At 44.0% G+C, this 19,230-nt stretch overlaps 2 protein-coding genes across 6 annotated transcripts in view; both read left to right on the top strand.

Annotated features, from left to right (window-relative positions):
• The window catches only part of LOC129154583 (zinc finger protein 84-like), a 30,327-nt gene extending 21,261 nt beyond the window's left edge, over positions 1 to 9,066 (top strand). The window contains exons 1-3 of one of the 5 annotated variants that reach the window (XM_070548262.1): positions 820 to 1,982; positions 2,059 to 2,189; positions 2,525 to 9,066. In XM_070548262.1, coding sequence (XP_070404363.1) covers positions 6,259 to 7,590 — 1,332 coding nt within the window. In that variant the 5' untranslated portion in view covers positions 820 to 1,982; positions 2,059 to 2,189; positions 2,525 to 6,258 and the 3' untranslated portion in view covers positions 7,591 to 9,066. Of the gene's footprint in view, positions 1 to 819; positions 2,190 to 2,524 lie in introns of those variants that run through there. The other 4 variants (XM_070548261.1, XM_070548258.1, XM_070548260.1 and 1 more) reach the window with 4 other exon arrangements.
• A 110-nt stretch (positions 9,067 to 9,176) lies between these two features.
• LOC129154584 (zinc finger protein 260-like) overlaps positions 9,177 to 19,230 on the top strand; it is a 22,210-nt gene continuing 12,156 nt past the window's right edge. The window contains exons 1-2 of the mRNA XM_054734372.2: positions 9,177 to 9,743; positions 15,996 to 16,358. Coding sequence (XP_054590347.2) covers positions 9,572 to 9,743; positions 15,996 to 16,358 — 535 coding nt within the window. The 5' untranslated portion in view covers positions 9,177 to 9,571. The remainder of the gene's footprint in view (positions 9,744 to 15,995; positions 16,359 to 19,230) is intronic.

Here is a 19,230-nt window from a genome sequence, read left to right as displayed (position 1 = left end):
CCAACACCGGCAGATGACATGGCACCCCACACCATCACTGACGGTGGAAACTTTACACTAGACCTCATGCAACGTGGATTCTGTGCTTCTCCGCTCTTCCTCCAGACTCTGGGTCCTTGATTTCCAAAGGAAATGCAGAACTTGCTTTCATCAGAAAACATAACTTTAGACCACTCAGCATCAGTCCAGTCCTTTTTGTCCTTGGCCCAGGCGAGACGCTTCTTGCGCTGTTTCTTGTTCAAGAGTGGCTTGACACACGGAATGCGACACCTGAATCCCATGTCTTTCATGAGTCTCCTCGTGGTGGTTCTTGAAGCGCTGACTCCAGCTGCAGTCCACTCTTTGTGGATCTCCCCCACATTTTTGAATGGGTTTGTCGTCACAATTCTCTGCAGGGTGCGGTTATCCCTAGAGCTTGTACACTTTTTTCTACCACATTTTTTCCGTCCCTTCGCCTGTCTGTTAATGTGCTTGGACACAGAGCTCTGCGAACAGCCAGCTTCTTTAGCAATCACCTTTTGTGTCTTGCCCTCCTTGTGCAAGGTGTCAATGATTGTCTTTTGGACAGCTGTTAAGTCAGAAGTCTTCCCCATGATTGTGGTGCCTTCAAAACAAGACTGAGGGACCTTTTAAAGGCCTTTGCAGGTGTTTTGAGTAAATCAGCTGATTAGAGTGGCAGCAGGTGTCTTCTATATTCAGCCTTTTCAGAATATTCTAATTTTTTGAGATACCAAATTTGGAGTTTTCATTAGTTGTCACTTATGAATATCAAATTTAAATGTAATGAACATTGGAAATACATTGGTCTGTGTGCATTGCATGAATATAATGTACAAGTTTCACGTTTTGAATGGAATTACTGAAATATTTTCAACCTTTTGATGATATTCTAATTTACTGGCCAGCACCTGTACATACCTACCAGCCTGTAACTCTACTTTTCTCCCAAAAATGCACCAGACTGATGCGTCCTACTCCTAATAACAAAACCAGGCCAAATGCAAAGTTCAGGGCAGAACATTGACATGTGACACACCTGCAACCACTTCAGCCACCCCTTTAAGAGAAACCAGCAACCATTGATGACGAGCTGTTGCTGCCTCGCCCAGAGCTCTGAATCCCCAGAGTTCAGTTGCTGCTGTTAACATCCAGCTGTTAGCTACCAGCCTGTGGTCTTTGTGGTGTTTCTACCTGGAAAGGTACTACCTACTCTTGAGGTGAGCAGTATTACGTCCCTCAGCTCGCTAGGAGAGATGTGGTTGGTGAGGGAGCAATAAAGTTTGAGTGTGGGTGAAATAATAACAGAGCGTAAGTGTCCAACAAAGGATTGTATTAAACAACACAAAAGGCAGATATTCACAAAAGGGAAAAAGACCAACAAAAAGCGCCAAGCCAAAAAGGGCTGGGAGAAGGGGTTTAACCGAAACAAAATAACTGCTAACTAGTGATGGATCCAGCAACACCGACACACTGGCGCATGTGTCAGGCTCATGGAGCGAAACCTGTGTCGATCGATGCGTGTGTTGCTTTAAGAAAAAGTCACACGACCAACACTGCTGCTGTGTCGCTCATTGCCAAGGCGCCAAACTGTGTTTATAAGGTATCGACTCTGCATCTGTCAACGGGATGAGTCGCCGCGAAAAAATGACCATTTCAAAGATAAAACAAGACATCCCTCTTTACATCAAGAAAATGGAGGCAGAGAGAAAAAGAAAAGTTTCTGCTGTTTGGGATCATTTTGATCTTTTAACAGCAAATAAGGTACGTGTTGGTCTTTCCTTGTTTCTGCGCATCTGTCAGAGTTGAAAACGGCAATGTGACTGACTCTCAGTGTAAATTATTTATTTTATTTAATTAGGTTAAATGTCGGATCTGCTCAGCCGAGTTGTCTTTTACAAATAAGAGCACTTCCTCATTGCTGAGACATTACAGAGTCAAGCATGAAAACCAAGAGGAAGCAAATACACCAAGAACGAACACAGGTAGACCTATATAGACACTGGGCGTGCTTTCTCACAGTTGTTTTACTAATATATGTTTTATTATTTTGAAATCTAGAATCTAGGAACATTGCTCTGGACCAAGCAGACCTGAATTTTATCATAAAGGACTGCCAACCCCTGAGCATTGTGGAGAGCGAGGGGGTCAGGGGGTTCCTTGATCCATCTTACGCTTTGCCAACCAGAAAGGTTTGTATACACAATGTCTCAGATAGCTGCTGTTACTCATGTAATAAATACAGTGCTTAACAAATGTATTAGACCATCGTCTGATTTAAGGTTTATGACACAGCAAACAAAAATAAACACTTGTGATTCAAACATCATGCATGCTTGAATAATTTCTGTCCAGTGTGTCGGCTCACATTTGGGTATAAAACTGGATTCAGTTTTAAATTCCTACCTTCTATTCAACAGGGCAAAACGCAGATAACTTCATAGCTGGATGTTTTTCTTGCTTTAATGACAGGTGGTCTAATTAATGTGTTAAGTACTAGACTAATTTGATATTGATTCATTTTCAGACGGTTAAGGAAATGATGGCCAAAAAGCATGCGGAGGAACTCGAACGAGTAAAAAGGGAAGTACAGCGAGCTGTGGCAGTGAGTATAACAGCTGACATGTGGACCTCCGTGAACATGGAGGCTTACTTAGCTCTTACCTGTCACTACGTCAGTGATAATATGCAGTTGTGTACATCTGTGTTGGGAGTCAAACACTTTCCACAAAGTCACACTGCTGACCATCTGGCCCAAGTCAAAAGGGGCATGAAGGATGACTGGGCCATAACAAACAAGGTAAGGTGTCTTGTGACCGACGCAGCACCAAACATGATGGCAGCAACACCAACTCTTCAAATTCGACATTCAATCTGCATTTTGCACACAAACTAAATTTAATAGTCAAAAAATCCTGTGATCAGATCCCTGAACTTCCATCCATAAAACACAAATCTAGGCAGATTGTATCATTCTTCAGATCCAGCACCACAGCAAAAGAGAAGCTAGCTCAAGTGCAGCAACAGATGGGACGGCCCACCATGAAACTTGTCAATGAGGTACCAACACGTTGGAACAGCACATATCAGATGCTGTCACGGCTACATGATGAGAAAGAACCAGTGTGGGTATCTCTTGCCTCTCCAAACAGATTTAACTCCACTCACAGCTGATGAGCTCAACATCTTAAGGGAAGCACTTCTTGTGCTGGCCCCTTTCCATCAGGCCACAGTGGAGTTGTCTGAGGAGAGGAGAGTTTCAGGATCAAAGGTCATCCCGATGATGAAAATGCTTTATTGTGCACTTTAGCGGAACTCTTTACATCTACACACACAAGCAGCCACACATCTCCATGACCAACTTAGACGTCGCGTCACAGACACTGCTTCCAATCTGGAGTCATTAAGCGTGATGACCCTATCAACGCTTTCAGACCCCAGATTTAAAACACTCGGATTTCGTAGTTCCTCCAAGTGTAGTGAGGCTGTCAATCACCTGAAAATGGAGTGTGCTGCAGCCACAGCCTGGGCCTTCATCAGAGCAGTTACCCACTTCAGGCAAGTTGTTCAGTATTATCAGCTTATTTTCACATTTGTTTTGTTGCTAATGTGTATTAATACAGAGTAGAAGACAAAAACAAAAATTTCTATGTATTGTTTATTATTTCAGATAATCTGTGGCAGCAGCTTGATCAAGAGGTTGGCAGACAAACCACCAATGCAACAGCTGACTCTATCACTGAGGTCAAGCACTACTTAGCAGAGGGAAACATTTCAAGACCAGAAAATCCATTAACATACTGGGGGAAGTGGAAGACATCTTACCCAAACCTTTTCCACCGGGCTTTACAGTTTTTGTGTATCCCAGCTTCTTCTGTGCCCTGTGAACGCGTGTTTTCGAAAGCTGGTGAAATAGTGTCCAAAAAACATAATAGACTAAATGCCAACACATTGGATAAACTTATGTTTCTGAATAAAAATGTATTAAAAAAAAAAACTTTTGAGTCAATGACACTGAAATGGGTAATATCACATTCACAACACTGTCACTTTAATTGTCACTTGGTATCATTCACAGAATATTTTGAGGTGTATATATTTTAAATTTAGTAGTTTAAAGTAATACCATATGAAGTAGGCCCACAATAGCTTACAGTGTATACAAGTATGATTAGGTCATTGAATCAGAGTCTGTTGTCTCCAGTATGTTGCCTGCAATGATATTTAAAGTCCAGTAGGTGTCATTATAGAGCAAAACGGCAGCACTGTGTCGACACAGTATCAATACTATTTGGGGAATGTGCTGAAACGCTTCATGAGGCTTCATCTACCCATCACTACTGCTAACTCCAAGCTAAGGAGGGACACCCTGTTAAGCAGGGACGCTGGTAAAAGTCCACAATCAAAGTCAATTAGCCGTTCCTAGATCGGGATTACCAGAGAGTCGAATCCAATCCTATTTCCAAATCGCAAAGTCCACAATCGAAGTCAAATAGCCGTTCCTAGGTTGGGATTACCAGAGAGTCGAATCTAATACCAAAGTGAATACCTAAAGTCGAGACCAACCAACACACGCGAGAAGAGAGCAGCAAAAACTGTTCCGAGCCTTCACTACCCTGGACCTTCTCCCAGACTGTGGGCAGGAGAGCAGCCTTTAACAGCTGACCGGTGATTGCTAGATTACACACAGCTGCGCAAGAGACAGACGAGGCAGAAGCCACTGCGGCCATCTTGTGGCCGAAAAGGGGCAGAGCACGTATCAGCAGGAAGTAAGACAAACTGGTGCTGCATTCTCTTTGCGCTTTGGGTAACTGATACCCCTTCAGTCTGCTTAACTGCTGTCAGAAGGTTTGTGCTTGTGTATCTCTACTCTCCGGTCAGGTTTTTTTGGTGGATATTTTTGTTTCTTTTTCTTCAGTTTTCATCCTCATTGGATTTTCCTCAGTTTTACCTCGGATGGCGAGCTACCATTCAGAATGAACCTCACTTGGAAAAGGACTAAATGAACCTGAGTTCACAAGGACAAAAAGCCTTGTGATCTCTTAGGACTTGAACTGAGTTGCATTTTTGTAAATTGTTATCCTGTCATTTTTTTCTTCTCACCTGTAAATAACTTTAATACACTGTTTGAACCAAAGACCATTTGTGTTCTGTTCAGTTATCTTTATTCACACACTTCGACTCTAGAGCCGAACCTTATTCTGATCCCCATGCCACCTGCTGGTAAAAGGCAGGCTGGCGTGCAGTCCTGACCAGCGTTACACAGGTTTCCTGATTGATCAGACGCATGAAGAAGCAGAAACTGGAAGCTGCTAGCAGAGCTAGCTTGTTGTTGTTCTGGTGCCGCAGAGCTATGGTGATTAATATCATAGCAGTGATATTAATATCAACTTTTGGTATCGGCCCAAAAATTCACATCGATGCATCACTAGTTTATTCACCCGTGCACTGAAGGAGTATAAAATATGGGGCAAACCTGGACGGAAATGACCGGAAACGTGGGTTTAGAGGTGGCTACCGCATGAAGCCGCATGCGTTCTCTGTGTTGGCGCCTGCACTTTGGAACCAGTTGCCTTTGGTGGTGCGTCAGTCACCCTCATTGGGTGTTTAAGACTCACCTTAAGACCCATTTTTGTCGAGGCATTCCAGGATTATCAAATTTCACCTGGTTTCGAGGCCCCGGCCTCTTAATTTTTTTTCAGGATTTTATGTTGGTTTTACGATTGTTATATTTTATTCTGATGGTTTTATGTTTTGATTGTGTTGTGTTCAGCACCTTGGGCGTCTGCATTGGTCGCAGTAGGGGCTTTATAAATAAATGAAATGAAATGCGGAGGTGGAGGAGATTGAAAGACACTTTTGTCCGTGTGATACAGCCTCTGAAGTATATAAACACATTAGTAAATACACTATCGTGGACATGAGTGTTATGGTGGCAGGATACCACCGAAAAGCGCTACTCTCTCTGTTGTCCTCGAGGGGAATTGTTTTGCAACGCTCCACTGCCTGAACAGAAGTTCAAATGTAAAAACCTTTCTGACACTCTGTGTGCGTCTCTCCATCTGTGCATCATCTAGTTAAAAACACCACTCACCCATAAAAGTAAATAAAAACATGCTATTCTCTAAATTAAGTCATTGTTATTGTTCTCTTTTTCCCAGATCATGTAGCCAATAACTGTTGCATGTATGAATATAAAGTTAGGGTCGTCTGCAGTTCACATCATGTGTTTCTCTGTTTCCTACACATGTTCAACAGGTGATGCTGGTGAAAAAAGAAGTTCCTGAAGATCAGAGTACTGTTATGGACCAGCAGGACCCAGAACGCCTCCACATAAAGGAGGAACACAAGGAACTCTGGACCAGTCTGGAGGGAGAGCATCTCCATTTGAAGGAGGAGACTGATGTAGCAAGGTTTCCAGTCACTGTTGTTTCTTTAAAGAGTGAGGATGATGAACAGAAACCTCTGGTCTCACAGCTTCATCAGCAGCAAATAGAAGACAGAGATGTTCCAACCAGCAGCTCAGCTGACCAGATGGCAGCAGAAACTGGTGGAGGAGCAGTAACTAGCAGGAACTCAGATCTGAACCCTCATGAACAAACATCTGATTCTTCAGAGACTGAAGTAAGTGAAGAGGATGATGATGATGAAGTGAATCTAGACTCTGGGCTGTTGGACTCTTGGGCTGAAACAAAAAACAAAGATGAAGACAATCAGTGGAATGAAATTAGGACTTCTGATTCAGATATTAAGACTGTCAACAAATCATTTAGTTGCCCTGAGTGTGGAAAAAAGTTTCTGCACAAGTGCTTTCTCCAGAAACATGTGAGAGTCATGAGACATTTTGCAATAAGTTCTTCAAGCTGTTTGGTTAATAAGAAATGTGTTAGAGTAAAGCAACATAAAGACTTGTTTAGGAGAGTTCAGAAAGAACCAGAGTCATTTAGTTGTAACGACTGTGGCATAAGATTTGGTAAAAAATCGGATTTAAACAGTCACACAGGACAGAAACCTTTTTCCTGTGAGCGCTGTCGAAGTTTTAGCCAAAAGACATGTTTAAATAGTCACATGAAAGTCCACACAGGACTGAAACCTTTTCCTTGTGAGCTCTGTGGACAAAGATTTAGCCAAAAGGCTAATTTAAACACTCACTTGAGAGTCCACACAGGACAGAAGCCTTTTCCCTGTGAGCTCTGTGGACAAAGATTTAGCCAAAAGTCACATTTAAACAATCACATGAGCGTCCACACAGGGAAAAAAACTTTTTGCTGTCAGATGTGTGGACGCGTTTTTAGCCGAAAGTCACATTTAAATAATCACATGAGGATCCACACAGGACTGAAGCCTTTTCCCTGTGAGCTCTGTGGACAAAGATTTAGCCAGAAGACAACTTTAAACCGTCACATGAGAGTTCATACAGGACAGAAGCCTTTTCCTTGTGAGTTCTGTGGACAAATATTTAGCCAAAAAGAAAATTTAAACAGCCACACAAGAGTCCACACAGGACAGAAGCCTTTTCCCTGTGAGGTCTGTGGACAAAGGTTTAGCCAAAAGTCACATTTAAACCGTCACATGAGTGTCCACACAGAATAAATACCTTCTTCCTGTGAGCACTGTAGACAAATATTTTTAGCAAATTTTTGCACGAGAGTCCACCCAGGACAGTAGCCATTTTCTTGTTAGTTCTGTGGACAAAAATTTTGCTATAGAAGGACTTTATTCAGTTACATGAGGGTTCACACAGGACAGAAATCATTTGCCTGTGAGCAAAGAATTAGCTAAAAGACTAATTTAAACAAACACATAAGAGTTCACATGGGACAGAAGGAAATACAAGAGTACTAAAAGGTAACCATGTAGTTTTTCCATGGGAGGTATTAGTTTTGTATGTCTGGTAGTAGTCCTTTAACACAGATCAGTGTTGCTTCTGGCCCATGAGCCACCATTCCCTGCCCTGTAAGCCACAATTTGTGGGCACTAAGATGTGAATGCTGTGCTGCATCCTTGTTTCCATTGAGAGGCAGCACAGCATCATATGTCACAGAGTGGTAATGTTGCACTTATGTTATATTCTATATTGCATGTTTTACTTGTATTTATTCTGATGTGCATGTTTTTATTGATGGCGTGTTTTTAGTTTGTTTGGTGCAACATTGTGTTTCATTCTGTGTTATAATCACCCCAATCATCTTCACCTGTGGCAGAGTGTTGCCTGGACTGCCAATTAATGAACAGACGCAGGCAGGACAGGTTTTATTTAAAGGGAGGAACGTGTGGACCAGACAGCCAGCCAGGATGGCAGACAGAGCCAGCTAAGAGTCAGAGACGCACCCTGGATGGTGTCCTGAGGACACATGTGCCGATACTGGGTCTTCAACCCGGAAGTGTCAGTGGATCTGCCACTAGAGCTGCCACGGATTCGTCTGGGGGAGCAATAAAATGATGGAAAAAATAAATGCATTAACTTCTGATTGCATTACACTGTATATGCATGGAGTGACTGGGAAATGTATTTGTAAACCGCTCGAAATATTTCAAATATTTTTGGTGACAGCCTTGTTTGTTTTGGTTTTGCTAATAAAGTAAAAAAAAATACGTTGGCACAATGAGGCAGATGATGCAATAAGTGCTGCAATTATTGTGTTATCTGTAGTAGTGGCAGCTCTGTCTGGCAAGGAGATGACACTCCGATCTGCCAGAGGTGCTGCTCCAGGCTGGCAGAGCCAATCATTTCTCTGGCAGGTGTCGTGGCAGCTGTGGCAGGGGCCGTGGCAGGTGCCACTAAAAGCCGTGGCACCACCCGGAAGTGTCGGGGAGTGCCACCGGAAGTGCCACTCGTGCTGCCGCTGCCACAAATCGCTCCTGTCTCGGACCCATCCTTCATACAGGCGTAAAGAAGGCTGGACTCGTTGACCGCATTTTAAGGAGTTTTCGAATTGGGACAGGCCTAGTCGCTGCGCTGTGACGTAACCGGCCGACGAAGGATGCAGACCCTGAATTTAGACACAGCCAATATTCTCCTCACACACCAGAACAACAAGCTTTTTTTTTTTTAACTTTATTAGCTCTGCCAGCAGCTTCCGGTTTCGGCTTCTTCTGGTGGTCGGTGACCAGCGTAAAGGTGCACTAGCGCCACTTGCTGGAACAGAATAAAACACCTATGTGTTCAGAATGGGACTAATAAAGCACATAACTTGTGGTAAATTTCCCAGATAATCATCAGAAGAAGCTGAGACCGACTGGATGCTTTGTTGTTTGATCTCAGTTGATGAAGCCGTTTGATGTTATTTTACTCAAACTTCTTAAAAGTTCCATCAAAACGCCCCAGAACCCAAATAGTCAAGCTGCTGATGTTCTACTGAACCTGGATCAGCTGATTCCAGCCTGAAGCTTTTTACACAGGAAGTACCCTATCAAAATTAAAGCATCAGAGTTGTTCAAAGACAGAAGGAAGAGACGCTCATGTTTCATGTTCTACCTTGACGCTGTCACGCACGAAGAATCCGGAAATTGTTAGCAGCGTTAGCTTGTTGTGTGGGTGTGCGAGGTGAACCTCTGAGGCTCTGCAGCAACAATGTCTTCAGCTCAATCTCTGAGAGAGTTTATCAGAGAGCGGCTAACTGCTGCTGCTGCAGAAATATTCTCCGAGTTTGAACAAACCATCGTCCGCTACGAGGAAGAGATCGATCGTCAGCGCAGACTGCTGGAGATCAGCTGGAAACCACAGATCAACTTACACAGAATAGGTATGAAACCAGTGCTTGAAATGTAAAAAGGTTAGTGCCTCTGTCGTACCAGTGTAGTTTCCCCCGTTAATACAATTTGTATCCAGTACGTCGGGAGCGCGCACCGGCCAGAAACAGCGTTTCCGACAACCCTGCACGTGGATTTATGTTTTACTTTAACGAAACAAGGAAAGATGATTGTGGTTATCTCATCATTCAGTCTGTGGGTGACATCAGAGATCAGGCTGAACGTGTCATCAGGTCTGTGTAAGTTTATCCATAAACTAACAAAAATCCAGGTTCCAGCCAGTAAACAGCTCTGTGTTCGTTTCCAGACGTCATTAAAACTCTGTTGGCTCTGATTGTGTCTCATCACCAAGAAGTTCAGTCTTCTGGAGAAAATAGACCTGGGGAAAAAACACCAAATAGTTCCGGCCACAGCTGCAGCTCATGCTCCCCACGGGGATGGGCCAAATGCAGAGATGTAATTTCACCAGTCACTAGTTTAAAAACAAACATGACTGTAATGTACCTGTGGAGCAGAAAGCGTGTGACCTTGGCGTGACCCCTCAGACTTTGATGGTCCTTCAGTTAATTCCGTCCAGAGACTGCTATGCCCAAATGAAAATAAACAATCAATGATGAACAAGAGTCTGCTTCTAGACCTGCAGAAAGAGAAAAACGACACACAACAATACAACAGGAGCAAGCTATCACTGCGTCACCTTGATGAAGAAATATAAATACAACATTGTTTTACTGAACAATCACACGATAATAAATCACAGTATATTAAGTGTCAACCACAGCCTTAAGACATGTGTTGAAGATGCCCTAGCCCATACTTATGAGAGCACCATGTGAGCACCTGTGTGCGTACATGCGCTTGTTTATGTAAGGTTTCTCTATAGGAGCGTCCAATAGAGTGTGAGGGACCACAGATCTGCACCCCAAAGATGTGTAGGAGATGGAAGGAGCTCCAAGTCCCAGAGATCCAGGAGCTGCCCCAGAGCACAGGGACCCAAAGGAGACTGTGACCAGAAAAGCCCTTGCCCCCCTCGAGAGGCGCAGAGGATTGCCCCTGGGGGCCACAACCAGCAGCCGGCAGAGTCCCGGGAGATATCAGCGGAAAGCCCACAGGCCCGCCCGCAGCCTCCCACCCCCCAGCCGGCCGATCCCGGAACCTAGCGACCTGGGACCCAGGGGCGACCACCCCCTTGCCAGGGACCCAGCAGAGCCCAGGGACCCAGATGCCACCAGACAGCCACCGGGATTGATCAGGCAGACACCACAAGTCTTAAACCCTCTGACCCGGGAGCCGCAAACACTCAGGCAGACCAAGACATAGATATGCATATAAACACTAGATGACTCATCCGCGCTGTTCTCCAATGGGATGCAACGTGGCGGCCATCTTACGTCAGACAGCTTCCCCCTTTCTTGACATTGGGGTGTATGGTGCATGTACTATTTAAATAACTCTAACTTGCTCAATTTTCAACTGATTTTCAAAAGGTTTCATTTGTTATAAATGCCAAAGATGTGTCTATGAAATAGAATGGGTTTGGCCCAGAAATTCCTGTTATTTCACTCCACAAATCATTTAATCGTTCATAAATAACACATCTAATTGTAAGCTAAAGTATACATAGCCTATTATTATATTCTATCTATCTGTCTGTCCGTCCGCCCGCCCGCAGGTTCACCTCCAAGATCGTCTGAGACCAACCACTCAGACAGCTGCTGAAACAATTGGTTTGCATAACCAAACTGTCTCTGCACAAACTATCAGAAACCATCTAAGGGAAGTTCAACTGCATACTCGTCGTCCTCATCGGGGTCTTGACCTGGCTCCAGCTCGTCGCCGTAACAGACTTGAGTGGGCAAATGCTCACATTCAAAGGCGTCTGGCACGTTGGAGAGGTGTTCTCTTCACGGATGAATCTCGGTTTACCTTGTTCAGGGCAGATGGCAGACAGCGTGTGTGGCGTCGTGTGGGTGAGCACTTTGCTGATGTCAGTGTTGTGGATCGAGTGGCCCATGGTGGTGGTGGGGTTATGGAATGGGCAGGCATCTGTTATGGACGAAGAACACAGGTGCATTTCATTGATGGCATTTTGAATGCACAGAGATACCGTGATGAGATCCTGAGGCCCATTGTTGTGCCGTACATCCATGAACATCACCTCATGTTTCAGCAAGAAAATGCACGGCCCCATGTTGCAAGGATCTGTACACAATTCTTGGAAGCTGAAAATGTCCCAGTTCTTGCATGGCCAGCATACTCACCGGACATGTCACCCATTGAGCATGTTTGAGATGTGCTTGACCGGCTTATTTGACAGCGTGTACCAGTTCCCACTAATATCCAACAACTTCACACAGCCATTGAAGAGGAGTGGACCAACATTCCACAGGCCACAATTGACAATCTGATAAACTCTATGTGAAGATGTGTTGCACTGCATGAGGCAAATGGTGGTCACACCAGATACTGACTGGTTCTGAGTCCTCAGACCCCCAATAAAGCAAAAAACTGCACATTCCAGGGTGGCCTTTTATTGTGGGCAGTACAAGGTACACCTGTGCACTACTCATGATGTCAGATCAGCATCTTGATGTGGCACACCTGTGAGGTGGGATGGATTATCTCAGCAAAGCAGAAGTGCTCACTATCACACATTTAGACTGCTCATTTTTCACTTTTTGAGCATTTGTTATGATGCGTAACCATGGCAACAAGCTGGTTTACAATCGGGAGCAGCTGCTTAACATTGGGAAGGCTGAAATAATACCTCAACTGAAGCCACAAATCCCAAATGAGCTAAAACGCAAGAAGCGTGGGTCCAGAGTGGGAGCAAAACGGAGACAGAGAAAGAGGAAATTCAAACCATCTCTGCCATCAATCATAATGGGCAATGTGAGATCACTGGCCAACAAGATGGATGAACTCCAAGCCCTTTCAAGGACTCAGCCAGAGTATCGGCAGTGCAGTGTTATGTGTTTCAGTGAGACGTGGCTGCAGGACCATATCCCCGATTCCAGCGTTTCTCTGCCAGGATTTCTGACTGTACGAGCAGACAGAGATCTGAAGAGGAGCGGGAAAAGAAAAGGAGGTGGAGTGGCAGTGCTTGTCAACAACAGATGGTGCCATCCAGGTCATGTTTCAGTGAAATGTCGTCTCTGCAGCCCAGATGTTGAACTCTTGGTAGTAAGTTGTCGCCCATATTATTTGCCAAGAGAATTCACCAGTGTTGTCTTGGCAACCGTTTATATTCCACCTTCAGCCATTGCTGAAAATGCATGTAATGCCATCAGTTCCGTTGTTGCTAAGCTACAAACCCAGCACCCCAATGCATTTGTGGCTATATCTGGTGATTTTAATCATGCCTCACTCTCTGCTACACTTCCAACATTTCAACAGTTTGTCAGCTGCTCCACCAGAGAAAACAAGACATTGGATCTGTGTTATGCAAATGTAAAGAATGCATACATGTCCAAAACAAGACCTCCTCTGGGACAATCAGATCACAATCTTGTTTTTCTCTGCTCGGAATACAAACCACTTGTTCAGAGGCAACCTGTGACAAGAAGAACTGTGAGAAAATGGTCACAGGACGCTGAAGAAGCCCTGCAGAGTTGTTTTGAGACCACAGATTGGATGACTCTCTGCCACGGACATGAAGAGGACATCAATGCCATGACTGGATGTGTCACTGATTATATAAACTTCTGTGTGGACAATATAATACCCACCAGAACAGTGAGATGCTTCGCTAATAACAAACCCTGGATCACCAGTGAACTGAAGAATCTGCTAAATGAGAAAAAAAGAGCCTTCAAGGAGGGAGACAGGGAATTATTGAGGAGTATACAGAAGCAACTGAAGATCAAGATCAGAGACAGCAAGGAGGCATACAGGAAGAAGCTGGAGAACAACCTACAGAGGAACAATATCAGAGATGTCTGGTCAGGGATGAAGAAGATCACAGGCTTCAAGCAGAGGAAGGATTGCACAGATGGCAGCCTGGACACAGCCAATGAACTGAACAAGTTCTTCAATAGGTTCAGTTCAGGAACAAACCCGGCATCCTTCTCGCCTGTCCCCAGCCAATCAGACATCCCATCCTCCTCTGATCCAACATTTTCCTGTCACACGCCAGCTCTTTTGTCCTCTAACGCAGTCATGGACTCTTGTGGTTCTATAAATCCATCTTCAACCAAGTCAGGAGATGCTGCTGCCCCAGTTACCTCCCCCTCCCACCTATCTGTCTCTAGAAGTCAGGTGAAGAGGCAGCTGGAGAGACTGAACAGGAACAAGGCTGCAGGTCCAGATGGTGTCAGCCCCAGAGTACTGAAGGCCTGTGCAGAGCAGCTCTGTGGGATTCTGCAGCACCTCTTCAACCTCAGCCTGGCCCAGGAGAAGGTTCCAGTCCTGTGGAAGACATCCTGCCTTGTTCCAGTTCCAAAGAAAACTCGCCCATCAGTCAATGATGACTACAGACCGGTTGCCCTGACATCCCACATCATGAAGGTCCTGGAGAGACTCCTGTTGGTCCACCTGAATAAGCAAACTAGAACATATCAGGACCCGCTGCAGTTTGCTTATCTCCATGGAGTTGGAGTTGAAGATGCCATCATCCAGCTGCTTCAACCAACCCACTGTCATCTGGACAAAGCAGGCAGCACTGTGAGGGTCATGTTCTTAGATTTCTCCAGTGCATTTAATACAATCCAGCCTGATGTACTTTGCCAGAAACTCCAGAAGACACAGGTGGGGGCCTCAACTATCGCCTGGATTAAAGACTACCTGACAAACAGACCACAGTTTGTGAGGCTGAAGAACTGCACATCAAACCAGGCGATCAGTAACATTGGAGCACCACAGGGGACTGTACTCTCACCATTCCTTTTCACCCTGTACACCTCAGACTTCCAGTACAAGTCAGAGACCTGTCATCTACAGAAATACTCAGATGACTCTGCAGTTGTCGGGTGTATCAGAGATGGACAGGAAGCTGAGTACAGAGAGCTGGTGGAGCGCTTTGTGGCATGGTGTGGAAACAATCATCTGACCTTGAACGTGAACAAAACAAAGGAGATGATTTTAGACTTCAGAAGAAACAGGGTGGAGTTAAACACTGTTTCCATCATGGGAGAAGAAGTGGAGGTGGTTGAGGAATACAAACACCTTGGAGTTCACCTGGACAACAGACTGGACTGGAGAAAGAACAGCGAAGCCGTTTACAAGAAGGGGCACAGCAGACTGCACTTCTTGAGGACGCTTAGGTCCTTCAATGTCTGTAGCAAGATGCTGCAGATCTTCTACAAGTCTGTTGTTGAGAGTGTAATCTCTTCAGCCATCGTCTGTTGGGGTAGCTGCATCAGAAGCAGGGACCTGAAAAGGCTCAACAGCCTAATAAAAAAGGCTGGTTCTGTTCTGGGGACGACTGTGGAACCACTGGAGGAGATCATGCAAAGAAGGATTCTCCAGAGAATCAAGAACATTATGGACAACCCTGAGCATTCTCTTCACAAGGCTGTCCAACAACGGAAGAGTGTCTTCAGTCAGAGGCTTCTTCAGTTTCGCTGCAACACTGACCGCTACTGGAGATCCTTCCTGCCAACAGCCATTGTAATATACAACAACTCTTTGATGACTTGATTATTATTATTATTCTGAGCTACTACAGCAATCAATTTCCCTCTGGGATTAATAAAGTATTTTTGAATTGAATTGAATGTTTGAGAGAAATGGTAATATTGTGTATCTGGAATGACTTTTAGATCTTTAAGTCCATCTCATGAAAAATGGGAGCAAAAACAAAGGTGTTGCGTTTATATTTTTGTTCAGTGTACATTGTCTATCTGTCGGTCTATTTATTTTCCTGGTTTGTGAAATAGGATTTGTTTAGAGATGAGATTTCAAGGTTCTTTTGAGGTAAAGCCCACATAAACAGAACACCGATACAAAATGTGTACTCCAACAAATAAGACAACCAAGACCCAAATCACATCTGTCAGCCAGACCCGGCCCGCCAGCAATAAAATTTCACCCAGCAAATTATTTTGTATTTTCACTATTTCTTTTCATTTTAGCTCTAAATTATATTTTTTATTTGTGTTCTCATGTTTGTTGTTGTTGTTGTGCCCTTTAATGCTAACTGTAAAGCACATTGATTTGCCCGTGTTTGAAATGTGCTATATAAATAAAGCTGCCTTGCCTTATTTTCACATGATTCATCTTTTTGTTTGGTCTGTCTGTCTGTCCAGAACTCCCACTGCATGATGTCAGCAAAGATGAGGAGGTTCTGACTGACCAGCAGCTCTGGAACCAGAAGAGGACCTCCAGTTTGGACCAGGAACAACCAGAACCTGTACGGGAGGGACCAGAACCTTTACAGATGAAAGTGGAGCAGGACGATCCAGAACCTTTACAGATTCTAGAACAAGATGAGCTCTGCATGAGTCAGGATGAAGAGCAGCTTGTACTGAAGCAGGAGACGGTGACCTCCCTTGTGACTCCTGCTGATGAGGACAGAGACCACCATGGACCAGAACCAGACAGACACCAGCTCCTTTTGTCACTGTTTCCTGAGGCTGAGACCAGAGCTGCTGCTCCTCCAGGGTCCACAGGTGAGGGGGGGTGGGGTTCTATGATGGCTTTCCTTACTGTGATGTCACAAAAAGGGACTTTAAAGGGACTATAAGGAAGTTTGACAGCCAAAACATGTATAGAAATAATACATTTCTTCTTCATACATTCTCCTGCAATGCCCTGGTCCTGTAGAATGAGCCCTGGCATTTTTACTGTGATTGCCTGTTTTTCTGTAAAATCACAGAAAAAGAGATGCTCGGGTCGAGCAGGCTGCTTCATGCGCGTTCACGCTCAGGCATCGCCCGTAGCATTTGCTATCCGTAGCTTTAGCAGCAGAGAGTGAGGTAGTGCCAACTCAGCGACTTTATCGCTGTTCCTAACACCTAGTGATGAACCTAGCTACATTTCTGAGGACCCTTAGCTACTTTCTTCTAGATATTTCCTGCAAATTAGCAACAAAATAGCCATTTTCGCTCTGAACCGCTCTTTGAACCTTGTTTTAGCTGTAATCAAGGATATAAATATTACAGATACCAAAACGTCAGTTGTGGTTTAGCTCATCTAGTTAGACGACAGTGCAGGAGTCCTGGGTTTGATTCTGGGTGAGAACACAGTTTTTTTAGAGTTTCTTTTTTACATTAATGGTGTATTTTTTTACAGTAAGATGCCCACATTTTTATTTGAGACTCGTCGAACGGCATTGAATTCACAGATAAAAAAGATGTGGGTTCAACTTTCATTTTGGAACAATTTTTCAAGCAAGGGAAGGGAATGATCTGAGCATGCAGGAGGACTGACCCATCTTAAACCTTTGTCGGCTGTGCTGAAGAGAAAGGTACAGAACCACATTATTTATTTAATTAGCTGTGCGTTCTCCTGCCCTCTGTCCTCCCCCCCCACACCCACACCCACACACACACACACACATACACACACACACACACACAAGGGACTGTCAGCTATCAGAGCTCTGTGAAGCTGACCCCCGTCAGCTTCACAGAGCTTCGTCTCAGCTGTTATTTTCGTTAAGGAGTGTGCACGTACAGCATGTGCGCCTCGTGCACGAGCCTACTATTGAAGCTGCCGTTATGCTTTTGGCCTGAGGGGGCAATCGCTAGCATAAAAATTCGAAACTCCGTAAAGTCCCTTTAAGAAACGGCTTGCTTTAGGCATATGGGGAGTCTCCTCCCCTTTCCAGTCAGCTCATGTGTTCCCTGATGTTTATATGATCTCTGTGCTTCTCATTTAAATTTTCTGTTGTGGAAATCGATGAACACGTTGTCCAGATAAACAGGAGTTTGTACAACCCCAGCATACACACATTAAAGGCCCCGTGTGTGAAATTCACAGAAATCATAGTAAAAAGATCCGACTCTTTAGCACCACGCAGTTTAGAGTCGGTATTGCAGCTATTGGAGCCCCCGAGGATCAAAAAGGGTTTTTTTTAATCATTATTTAAAACTTTATTAACAAATATAACAAATACAATACAAAATCGTGTTGCTGTAAACGGCAGCATGTCATCATCTAATTCCAGCTTTCAAGTCAGCGAACAGGTTAGTTGTTTTCATCTAACTTATTTTATTAATTTAATCTAAATAGGTTTTGAATAAGAAAAACTTTTTTATGTCAGTTATGTTTGCTAATAGCAAACGGCAGCTAGTTAGTGATGACTTCTGACTACAAAAAATGACAATGTTTTGTTCATTTTATTTGAGAAATGTTATATTTCTATTTGCCATTTTGGAAATATACAAGGTAGTGTAGTCTGTAATTGTTTTCTCTCCGTAAACAGAGTCAGATATCATCCGATGGTTCATCAGTGGAGACAGACAGAGGACGAGGGAGAGGAAGAGGGCGAGGGAGAGGGAGAGGGAGAGGACAGACGTGTGCCAGCGCACAGAGAGGCAGAGGTGTTAGACATGCGACAGAAGCAGGGCAAGCATCCCAAGATGAAGGAGCCGAATTTGCTCAAACCAGCCGCAACGTCCCACGCACAAGAGGAAGAGGCAGAGCTGCAATAAAGTCTAGAAGATCGGCGCTTTCAAGAGCTGATGAGGAGAGAGTCTTGTTCACTTTTCAAAATCCTTTTTCTTTTACTTGGATGAGACAAACTATCCCGTTTCTCAAGTTTGCTTGTAGAATATGTGTGATCCTCCATCGCTAGAAGTACGGTGTGGCTAGTTTCTTCTTCTTCTTAGTTACTTTGTCAGACTGCATGCTTACAAGGCGCACTTCTGCCCCCTGCTGTTTCTTTGAGGTTACATCATTTAAAAACGCAAACATCATATGCGAAGCTTAATATGTTGTATGTCCCTAAAAGATCACTGTATTTTAAGATGGCGCATGCCATATGGAGCACCGGTCTGCTTCTTTTGTCTAAAATATTAAAATATAAAGCTAATAATAATGCTTAGAATAAATGCTTGTTTGAATTATCATTAAAAAAAACAAATTTGAGAATGTGATACAAGAAATTTGATAACTTATAAGATGAAATATCACACATTGGGCCTTTAACCATAGTTGAACTAGCTGAATCTGTGTTACCTCAGCAACTAAAATAACTGGAGTCGAGCACGTCTTCCTCTGAGTTTTCCTTGAGATACGTGATGAGTCACGTGACTCCAAAACCACGCCTTTTTAAGGGAAGCCTGCCCACTTCCTTTCATTTAGTATTTTTAAACACCTTCTAGTTATCTGAAAACCTGGATCTAAGTAACATTTTGACCTTAGATTAGTATTTTTTTTTACCATTTTAAAGAACATTAAAGATGCACTTTAAATGCTTGAAATGAAGAATAAGTAGATTTGATTGACAGGTAGCATAAGTGTCCGTGAGTGGGCGCCCTGCTTTTCCTGTCTTCTGGCCTGGAACAGTTGCTAAACGCAGGCGGCCGCCTGGTACCG

This window comes from Nothobranchius furzeri, chromosome 2 (assembly GCF_043380555.1).
Source record: "Nothobranchius furzeri strain GRZ-AD chromosome 2, NfurGRZ-RIMD1, whole genome shotgun sequence".
NCBI lineage: Eukaryota > Metazoa > Chordata > Actinopteri > Cyprinodontiformes > Nothobranchiidae > Nothobranchius > Nothobranchius furzeri.
This window is presented reverse-complemented; position numbering and strand designations above follow the sequence as displayed.